General features: G+C 36.4%; 1 protein-coding gene across 2 annotated transcripts; it reads left to right on the top strand.

Annotated features, from left to right (window-relative positions):
• The first annotated feature begins 285 nt into the window (after positions 1-285).
• Positions 286-6,736, top strand: LOC104225874 (protein TRIGALACTOSYLDIACYLGLYCEROL 2, chloroplastic). Of its 2 annotated transcripts, XM_009777756.2 has the most exons (6): positions 286-372; positions 565-1,185; positions 1,323-1,652; positions 4,231-4,346; positions 6,085-6,175; positions 6,259-6,736. In XM_009777756.2, exons 2-6 carry the CDS (start codon positions 646-648, stop codon positions 6,349-6,351), a joined length of 1,170 nt encoding a protein of 389 aa, XP_009776058.1. In that variant the 5' UTR covers positions 286-372; positions 565-645; the 3' UTR covers positions 6,352-6,736. The 2 variants fall into 2 exon arrangements, with proteins under 2 accessions (XP_009776058.1, XP_009776057.1); XM_009777755.2 differs by lacking the exon at positions 286-372 and having other exon boundaries at positions 423-1,185.
• The last annotated feature ends 4,383 nt before the right edge of the window (positions 6,737-11,119 follow it).

Raw genomic sequence — 11,119 nt, forward strand, 5'->3', positions numbered from 1 at the left:
CTGGAGTATTTTTCCGGATTTTGAACAATGTTTTCGTTCAGATTTATCTTTACATGAAAAATGGCTAAATTTCGATTACTTTTGAAATTATAACTATTTTTAAATGACCACTTGTAAATTTGGTTAGTTTTGAATTTCTCCCTCCTCAAGCTCCCAAAGATCTTCAAAAAGGCCCACAAACATCTAATCTACCTCACTAACCCACTTAAGTTATCTTGGGCCTACAAGATCTCGTTGGCCTGTTTACACTTTATCAGCCCAGCCCATTTGTCACGCTCAGTCTGAGTTCACTCGTCAAGATTCATTCAACAATTCAGTCAGTTGTTGATCCACAGCTAGGGTTGCTTCCAGCTAGACCATAAAGCCAATATGGTACGTTTTTGTTGATCTTTATATCTATTTCCACATTATTTTTTGTTAGCAGTTCACTAATTTCCAATCATTTCTGATTTCCTTATGAAAATTATTAGCTGTTCAAAGTCATTTTTTTATTTTTTTTTGCTTTGTAAAGTATAATCTTGATTCTAACCCTTTTCAGTTTTCCTGGATTTTGGCAATTTCCAGCTAAAATTTGTCTAAAGAACAAAAAAAGAACAAGAAAAAAGGAAAGAAGACATAAGGGGCAAAAAAAAAAAGAAAACGTAAATGATGGCTGGAAATTCTTTAGTCCATGTATCAACAAATTCTACTGTGTTTCCTATCATATCCGGTAGAAGAAATGTGTTGGGGGATCGTTTGTTGTGTGTAAGAACACCAATGAGGCCTAAAAATCAAACCTTTAGTGTCAAGGCAATGTCTGCGAATACGGGTCATAGCCAAGAACAAGAGCAACAACCTGCATCATCTTCCGAGCAAAAAGGTCCGCTTTCTGTGATTTTCGATGTTCCAAGGAATATTTGGAGGCGAACAATGCGGCCATTGAGTGATTTTGGGTTTGGAAGGAGGAGTATATGGGAAGGTGGGGTCGGGTTGTTTATTGTTTCGGGTACAGTGTTGTTGGCACTCAGCTTGGTTTGGTTGAGAGGGTTTCAGTTGCGGTCTAGGTTCAGGAAGTATTTGGCTGTGCTTCAGTTTGAGCAGGCTTGTGGCATTTGCACTGGCACGCCTGTTAGAATCAGAGGAGTGAATATTGGTAATGTGATTCGAGTCAATCCCTCCTTGAGAAATGTTGAAGCTGTTGTTGAGGTGAGTAACATGTAAATTTGCACTGATGCTTTTGCTGAACCCTTTTACTATCTTTTATTTTTTAAAAGTAATTGTAGTTGTTTCCATAGATGCTTGTGAATGCGTTGATTTAAAAAAATTGATTTGTGTGTTTATAGGTTGAAGATGACAAGATAATAATTCCTCGAAACTCGTTAGTTGAGGTGAACCAATCTGGTCTTATCATGGAAACGATGATTGATATTACACCTCGAGATCCAATCCCAGTACCATCTGTAGGGCCCCTGCATCCGGATTGTGCTAAAGAGGGTCTGATAATTTGCGACAGGCAAAAAATAAAAGGATACCAAGGGGTTAGTTTAGATGCATTAGTTGGAATATTCACACGTCTTGGCCGAGAGGCAGAAGAAATTGGTTTGTCGAACACCTATGCGCTGGCTGAGAGAGTTCTATCTGTTGTTGAGGAGGCTCGGCCATTGCTTACAAAGGTTTGATGCACTTTACATTTAACCTCCACTTTTTTGTGTTTGTGCGAAACTGCGAATGAAATCTTTTTCTTTCTGCTTGCATCTTCTTGGTGCCATTTTATGAAATTCCCTTCATTTTTTTTAATTCTTTCTGCTCTTCTATTTATATTTCACAACTTCTCATCTAATAAGGAATTCATTAAGAACATGTGTTTAAGCTTAGGTTAAATAACACATCCTATGAAAGTGTAGTGTGTGACTTGTGAGTTGCACTTGAATGTTATGAACTTCTGTCCTCTTTGCCAGCATCTGTATAAAGAGCATTGGTGAAATATTTCAGTGTGTGATGAAACTTGCAAGTTGGACAGCATCTTATCTGGAGAACTTTCAATTAGGAGAGCTTGTGAAGTTGATAATGTGTTTCTTGAAGTGCAGAGAGTGGCATAATGAGTTCATTAGCTCCGGCAAGCCCATATTAGATTGTGTCCTGAGTATGTGACTTGGGCAGAGGAAAAATGTGAATGGATTGTCCGACTAGATCTACTCAATTTGTTTGCAATTTTTTTTTATTGAAGGATATGAGTTATTTGCTATGTTTGTATTTGTCAGAGGTGCATGATAAATTGAAGTGAGTTGAATATCCTGGTTTGGATTTTAAAATCTATTTTTGTGTATTATTTTTTTTAAAATTCATTGGATATAGCGGAACCTTTTCAGCAGCAGTTGCCATTTGTTCTCGCATGAAAAGCAATTAAAATTGCTTGAAATACTTACGCAAGCTTGCAATTCAACTCAAGCTAGTGAGTTTTCTTAACTATTTCTGTGCGTCTATGTGTTTTAAATAGCTGCTGACTGAAAAAATTAGAGTTAGAATAGTTCTCTTTCTTGTTTGGCCAAATATAATTTGCCATACTCTAGAATAGTTGTCTTTCTTGTTTGGCCAAATATAATATGCCATACTCTTGTTAATTACTATAGACATTGCACTGAAGTTGTTGGTAGAGTGATTTTGAAAGAGAGACATAATAACTACCTTGAACAAATAGGATAAAAAACAGTCCCATAGGACAATTCCTTTGCTTTGTTGTAATTAATTTGATTATTTAATATCTGAATACTTGGAGTGCAAGTTCAGTGATGGGATGCTTGAAGCAACAACAGAAGTGAAGATTGATTCACAAGTCATCCCCAAAAGGGATAGTTTCAAATATCTTGGGTCTGTAATCCATGTAATCCAAGGAAACAGAGTAATTCACCAGGATATTACTCACCGCATTGGAGCGTGGTGGATGAAATGGAGGCTCGCTTATGGGGTTCTGTGTGATAAGAATGTGCCACCAAGACTTAAAGGCAAGTTCTATGGAGTGGTGGTTAGACCGACTAAGTTGTATGGGGCGGAGTGCTGGCCCGTCAAGAAGTCCTATGTCCAGAAGATGAAGGTAGCTCAAATGAGGATGTTGAGATGGATGTGGGGGCATACCAGGAAAGACAAGATTTGGAACGAAGTTATTAGGGACAAGGTGGGTGTGGCCTCGGTGGAGGACAAACTGTGAGAATCGAGGTTGAGATGGTCCGAACATGTGTAGAGGAGAGCCATAGATGCCCTGGTCAGGAGGTGTGAGAGGTCGACCATGGCGGGTCTAAGGAAGTGTAGGGGTAAGCCTAAGAAGTATTGAGGTGAGGTGATTAGGCAGGATATGTCACTGCTCTAGCTTATCGAGGACATGACCCTCGATAGGGTAAGGCGGAAGTCGAGAATTAAGGTGGAAGGTTGACAATAGTCGTTAGTTCCTTAGTCTTATTAGTAGTATTAGTACTATTTTTGTGTTTTTTTTCTTCTTATTCTTGGTTCTTTATATTACACGTTGTGCCATTTGTTCCTATTATATTGTTGTTGCTACTGTTTGTTACTTTAATTTCACTATTCCTTGAGCCGAGGGTCTATCGAAAACAGTCTCTCTACCTCCACCAGGTAGGGGGGGGTAAGATCTGCGTACACACTACCCTCCCCAGACTCCACATGTGAGATTACACTGGGTTTATTGTTGTTGTTGTATTGGATATAGTGGAACTATTAAAGAAGTGCTCCAGAATATGATTATAAGCTTGTTTGATTATTATTAGCTTTAGTACGTTTATCTGTTAGAGAATTCTGTCGAAAACCCACATTTTGTGCTTCGTGTGCCATTTCTATCTGCGGGAAAAATGCTCAAATTTCGACAATTTTCTATCTAATCCAGTTTGGAGTTGTAGATGTCCATTTAGTACACTAATATGGCATGTAGTGCATATTTTACATATGTGTCAAAAGCAACTGGACAGCTATTATTTGGTTGTCGGATGTCGGGTGGTCAGTGTAAAACTATGAGTAGTCATACTGCTGCAACATGTGTTTGCTATACCGCATTCATCAGTATCAAGCCATAGTTCCATTTGTAGATGGGGACGGGGTGGGGGTGGGGGGTAAACTGAAACAGTTGTCAATGTTGAGCATAGAGTTGCACTTATCCTATTGTGCTGAACAATTTATATGGTGTTCACAGGTATGTAGTATATTCTCATATATGAATATTGTACCTTTGATGTAGTGACATCTCAGATTAATGCCATGGCTGAGGATGTCCAACCTTTGCTAGCTGATGTTCGTGATAGTGGCTTACTGAAGGAAGTTGAGAGTTTGACGAGAAGTTTGACACTAGCTTCTGAGGATATAAGGTGAATCTATAATTTATGTTAGTTCGCATCACTGGATATATCCTATTATCAACTGTTTAATCAGCATTTTGAAGATCTTTTTGCAACTTTTCGGTATAACTCAATGAATACAGATATTACTATAATCAAAGGAAATCTATAAGAAAGGTTGCGTGCCTTGAATTGCTTGATCTCTCACTTTATCTCTCCCTTCCTCAACTTCAACTTCTCTCTATCTCCACCAGTCTCATAGGTTCTTTAATGGAGTTATAGCATTGCTACTCGTGAAAGAATCTAAGAATCTACCATAAAATATCAAGCAATCTGTAGAGTACAAGACCTTTATAAACCCTTTGAAGGCCCCTACACAACCTATATGGGGCAATTATATAACTCGCACACTCCCACACGTGTACCTGATTTCTGTTTTACACGTGTAATTCGAACATGAGTGATAATGTTCACAGAAAAGATTGGCTTTGATACTATGTAAAAGAATCTAACCAAACCTTACAGAGTTTTCTAAAAAAGACTATGGGAAAGAATCTGAGCATTCAACAAAACCTTCCGACAGTGGTTTGAGTAAGCTAAGACCTTTATAAATCCCTTTGTAAGCACCTAGACAACTCATGTGATACAACTATGCAACTCAACATTACCCTTAATACAGATGTCAAATAAAATTTCTCCAAACTTGGTCATCCCATGCTATTAGACCCTGGTCTGCAGAAACTTTTATGACCTCCTAGGACCTTGAACGATCATCCTTTAAGCCATGTTGGTGTCTCAGCCATTTGAACAAGAATGGAAAGAGGATTCAAAAAGTAATTCATAGGATGTACTTGATACTTGTTACTTTGGTTGAATGGAACTAATCGAACAAATTAAGTTTTGCTCACGTTTCTCACCTGTTAGGCCAAAAAATTCTGTAGCTTAATTTGGAGTAAGCAAGGCCAATGAAAGAAAAAGTTCAATTAAGCAGCTAGCGAGTTTAACGAGAATATGGACTTTACACTACTCACTGCATTGCTTAACAAATACATTTCACAGATATAAAAATAAGGCATTGCAATTGCAGAGGGTAACATAATTAAACACTGAATGCATATGAATAGGTTACATACCAGTTAGCTGTGTCTTATTGCCTTTGTGCTATATGTGGTTTGTACACTTTTTATTTATTTTTAACTTTTTTACATTCAAGAACCACCTAGTTCAAATCTTGGATCTCTAGATGTGATGTGTCTCTTTCTTTTCCGAGATATATGCGATCTGTGTTAAAACCTGTGTCGATTCATTCAACATTTGGAAGACATAGCTGTCCCTGAAACCTTGAGACCTGTATTTATCGAGCATATTGACCCATATATATATTACTTCACCCATACTTTCGTTTATGTGTCTTAGTTTTGACTGGGCGCAAAGTTTAAGAATGTAAAAAAGATTTTGAATCTTGTGATCTTTAAATTAAAGGTGTGTATAACATATCAAGGTTTGAACCTTGGTCTCCATTCACTTCATTGACCACTAGGCCATACCGTTGCATGGCTGTACATGTAATATACGAAAGGGTTAAAGGTTTCTAATTTTCTCATTACAAGCAGTGAGTTTCTTCTATTGACAACAGAAACAAAGTTCAGAAGCTTGTAGCTCTTCTAGTTTATGCATAAGTTGTTATGGACACTTTAAGGTTGCCTCTGTTACATTTCGCAAAGCAATGTCACTACATGCTTTTGGTCTTTTATGAACCGAATTGCAGGAGAGTACACTCCACGGTCATGACTCCTGAGAACACTGAATTGGTACGGAAGTCCATATATACGCTGGTCTTCACCTTGAAGAATATTGAGGTAATTTCCTGTGTGGTATAGCCATTCTAATGTGTGGCAGTTGCTTTCATGCTTTGTGATTTGTCATTTGTTACATTCCGCAGAGCATTAGCTCCGACATTTTGGGATTCACTGGTGATGAACCTACTAGGCGCAACTTGAAAGTGCTTATCAAAACGCTAAGCAGGTTATTGTAAGGTTGGCAGATGTTGAATCAGATAAATGGCTTGCAATATTTGCCTAAGAGGTTCCAAGGGACCACGAAGCTTACTCTGTTTGGCAATGAGAGACCCATGGGGCTATGTGTTGCGTCGGGTTTATGGCTTGTTTCTGCTAATCCAGTCGCTAGTTTACAACTTTGATCTGTAGGATTTTTAGGTGTGAAGGCTTCCTTTTCAAATTCCATCTGTGTAATGTCATTGAAGATTCTCTCATTAGTATGAGACTGAAATTTGATTCTTCTGTCACATTGCTTTCAGTTTCCTAATATCATTACTTGTCCAACCGATAACACATTTGTATTATTTTCAGTCTCATGGAAATTCCTATATATGGTTTTTGAAATTTACTAGTCCTTCCTAATCAGCAGTGTCATTGGACATGTGGTGAAGTGGTTCCTATAATTTCCTTTTGCAATTTTCAATTCCGGATTGACATATTTTCATTACAGCATCTGCAGCCATTCCAAACTTTAGCTGACTATTAGCCATAGCCTGCCAAGCTTCTAAAATCAGAAGAAGCTTCAGTTGAGAATTGTTTTTTCTCTAAATTGTTTTTTCGCAGTTTGTGTTTGGCTATTTAATTAACTTGTGAGCAACAATTAATATTTGACCAAGTTTTTTAAAAGTGCTTTTAATAGCCCGTTTGGCCAAGCTGCAAAAATCAGCTTATTTTGAGAAGTGTTTTTTTTCAAAAGTGCTTTTCTCAAAAGTACATTTGGTGAGAAGCAGTTTGTGTTTGGCTAATTAGTTTGAAAAGCACTTTTGAGCAGCAATTAGTGTTTGACCAAGCTTTAAAAAACTGCTTCTAAGTGTATTTTTCTCAAAAGTTCTCAAAAAAGTGCTTTTGGAGAGAAGTTATTTTTTTCTGCTTCTCCAAAACTGCTTCTGCTTCTCCTCAAAAGCATTTTTTTCCTTCCAAAAGCTTGGCCAAACACCTCAATTTTTGGCCAAAAGCACTTTTGGCAAAAAAGATGCTTGGCCAAACAGGCTATAAGTGTATTTTCTCAGAAATGTTTTTCAAAAAGGTGCTTCTAAAGAGGAGCTACTTTTCTCTGCTTTTCCAAATCTGCTAGTCTGTTTGGCCAATTTTTTTTTTTTGTTTTGGACCAGAAGTGCTTTTATTGAGATGTTTGGCCAAACTTTTAGAAGGAAAAAAAATTCTTTTGAGGAGAAGCAGAAAAATGTAGTTTTTCTCGAAAAGTACTTTTCAGAAATATACACTTAAAAGCAATTTTCAAAAGATTGGCCAAACACTAATTATTGCTCAAAAGTGTTTTTCAAATTAATTAGCCAAACACAAATCGATTCTCACCAAAAGTATTTTTTTGAAAAGCACTTCTCAAAATAAGCATATTTTAGAAACTTGGCCAAACAGGGCTATGCTTATGCTTTTACTCAAAAGTACTTTTTCTTTTCTTCTAAAAGCTTGGCCAAACACTTAAACTTTGAAAAAAAAATAGTGCTTTTGGCCATTAAGAAGCATGGCCAAATAGGCTATATTGCATATTTCATGGTCAAATTATTTGCAAGGTCCTGAAGTTGCGAAGTCCTTAATTTTTTATTTTATCTTTTGGGGAAAAAAAGAAAGGAAAAAGTAATATGTCGTATCTCAAATTAAAATAATATTTGTTACTCTTTATCTTATTTAGTGGAGTGTTCTTTACACAATCAACTGTAATTAATAAGTTCTCAAATTGCGAGTCCTCACCATATTTGCAGCTTGGAGTTCTAGGTGTGGTTGGGGAGATCTTCATCTTGTTTCACACAGGAGTATTCATAAGTCAGTTTATTGTATGTATTTACTCACATACATAGAGGAGAAAACTTACTCCCACTTGACGCATATCCGTAGTTCAATAATAAATCATAACTTAGAATGTAGTAGAAAACTAGAGGATTCACGTTCCAGCGGCGACAAAAAATATTAGGTAATTTCTTCTTATCTACTTAAGTTTTGATGGGCAGAGCGATTCAGTACTTGTGCTAATGGAAAATAACAGATACTATTAGTTGAGGTGCATGTAAGTTGCTCCCGACACCACTATTATTAATAAAAAGAAGATAGTAGCGAGGATGAATTATAATTAGGTTCCCATTTGTTTTCTAGATTTTCTTATCTTAGAGAAGAACAAAACACCATCTCCTCATATTTAATTCAAATCAATCAAGGAGCCAAGGCTGCTATTGGTCATAGATCAAAGTAAATAGACAATCTGTTCAATCATTATATGAAAAATGTAAGTTAGTCCGACCCTTGAGAGAAATTAATCCAATATAAATATAATTGTTCTTACATAAAATCATAGAGTAGATCCCTATTCCTAGTCATGTAAAATTTTTCGAGCTACTATAGTTTCATGGTTTTCCACAGCTTCACAGGTGCAATGTCCTCCTAGGCATAGTGGAGTGCCTCTACTAATGGGGACTTTACAGTAAGTTACACAGTCCTGGCTGACTTTACATGGAGGGCCCCAAGCATCCACACTTTGAAAACCTATCAACATAGGAATAAAATTTGAGTAACACAGTTCTACTCATACTTTTATTTATGAAACGACATAACAAAAACATTATAAAACACGTCGGTGAAACATCTAATTATAGGAAAGCCTACTGAGTTAGGTTAGTCAATCTACGTGCCTCAAGCATCAGTTTCCGAGAAGGGATAATTATATTACTTTTTGATTCGACTCTCGTTCTCTTTCTTATTTACTGTTCGTCTTTCTCTACAAAAAAATTATATAAAATCCTCTCAATCGGCTAAAGGCGCACACATAAAGAAATGTCGTAGATCATGAAATAATAAAATAAAACGGTTTTTAAGAAAATGTGGTGATTATACTCTTCACATTAATTTTGCAATTTTGTTATAAAAGGATTGTAATTTCCAAATGGGATTTCTACATTAGGTGGGTTATATGTGAATTTATAAACAAATAAATAACAAGTGTGTGTTTATTAAAGATGTGTGTGTGAGAGAGAGACCAATTGAGATAAGAATGACAAACACCAAGGGAAACAAAGTGTATGAAGCTTTCCTCATAGCCATAGAGTTACTTATGTGATCGGTGATTATGAAGAATTAAACTCTATTATGATTTGTAGCTTGTACAAAAACTTGCAACCCCTATTGAGCTATATATAGTGCGGACAATAAGTTGATTTGAGGTAATTGCTATCTCTATGATTTGGGCAAAAATGGAAGAAAATTGAAAGCTCAATATAGTTAATGGCTGTCATCACAATCACTTAAGGCATGTAATTGAATTGTCATAGAACCAATTGCCTAAAGACATAGATGTTTCACTCAATTCCTTCTCTTGTAATCTACAACATATTACTTTCCCAAAAAGTGGGGAACTAGCCTATTAAAATATTTATTCCTTTCTACTCTCAAAAAAGATGAGAGTATTATATATTTTGAATAGATTTACTTGAAAAAAGATCCAAACACAATGTAGTTTTTTTTTAGTGCAATTGCTTTAGGAATGAAGTGATCACGTTCCGAAATAGACAATGTCTTTGGTCGAGAGGAGATGATGGTAGACGCCCGCGCTTCCTCTTGGAACTTATGTACGGTTCAATTGTTAATAAAATAGTTTTGACCCAAGTGAAGTTTGTTTCGATGATTGATAAAGGAACTCAAGCATGAACTAGGTTTATACATAGTGTACACAGATGTTACATCTCATATTTTCGTACGTGAAAGTACGCCATAAATAAATTGATGAAAGCTTGGAAATGAGATGTTACATCTCGCATTTTTGTACGTTAAAATTTCACTGTAAGTTAATCGACGTAGGCTCAAGAATGAGATTATTTTGGGATTATAAGTATTATGCTATTTCAAACAAGGGATAAGTAAATTCGTGAAGGTGAGAAGGTAAGCAAATCGAAGAAAATGAGTTTCGTCGAAGTTTGACAATTTTGGATAAAATACGATTCGAGCTATAACACTCGGTATTTATGGACTAGTGCCATACAAGGTACCCCATGACCACGATAGTAGGGTACATAAAGTATGTTAAAAGTGAGTAATATTATATGTAATTTGAGATAATTCTTAATTATGTGGATAATTGAATAATTATTGGTCAATGGAAAATTAACAAGTTAATCAAGAGATTAGTGAATAATTAATGATAATCTTAGATAAGACCAAGGAACTCTTGACGTGGCAGCCAGCAAAGTCACAAAATATAACTCTTAAATCATTCTTCAAGGTAGCAAAATTTGTAAGTTTAGTGGCTTATTAGTCACCATACAAAGTGAGGACCACAACCCATAATGTTAAGAGCCTTTCCTATATTATTATTTGAGATACATAGATTTGGAAAGGGACGGATGGATTCTCAACAAATTGAAGATGCTTACATCAAAATCTCCAAGACATGTGTTATGTTACGCAACGCCTTCCTGATGTTCTTTGGAAGGGCAATGTAAGGCTAAGCAACCGATGTCAGTGCGGTTGCTATCCGCCAATGAGGTCCCCTCCGCACGCTAGACTAGAATGTTAGTGCCGTGCGGGAAAACCAATGTCACGAGCAATTGCAGAAGCTGAGAGAGAATTGGGTTTTGAATGATGATGATTTTATTGATGAATGAAATGCTGATTACAAAAGATGCGGTGTCGAGGGGGAGAGACACCAGTACAGAAAATTGATTGCTGAAAATGTTTGATTGCTTGATCCCCCTAATAATGCTTAAAAAAAATAAACCAAAGTTGCAAGACTAGTCCTAATAA

The sequence above is a fragment of the Nicotiana sylvestris genome, chromosome 2 (genome assembly GCF_000393655.2).
Source record: "Nicotiana sylvestris chromosome 2, ASM39365v2, whole genome shotgun sequence".
Classification (NCBI taxonomy): domain Eukaryota; kingdom Viridiplantae; phylum Streptophyta; class Magnoliopsida; order Solanales; family Solanaceae; genus Nicotiana; species Nicotiana sylvestris.

Excerpts from the sequence above, each read along its gene's own strand:
- LOC104225874 (XM_009777756.2), top strand. The coding sequence starts at position 646 with ATGATGGCTGGAAATTCTTTAGTCCATGTATCAACAAATTCTACTGTG. Across the intron at positions 1,186-1,322 it reads ATGTTGAAGCTGTTGTTGAG|GTTGAAGATGACAAGATAAT; the intron begins GTGAGTAACATG and ends GTGTGTTTATAG. Across the intron at positions 6,176-6,258 it reads TCACCTTGAAGAATATTGAG|AGCATTAGCTCCGACATTTT; the intron begins GTAATTTCCTGT and ends TACATTCCGCAG.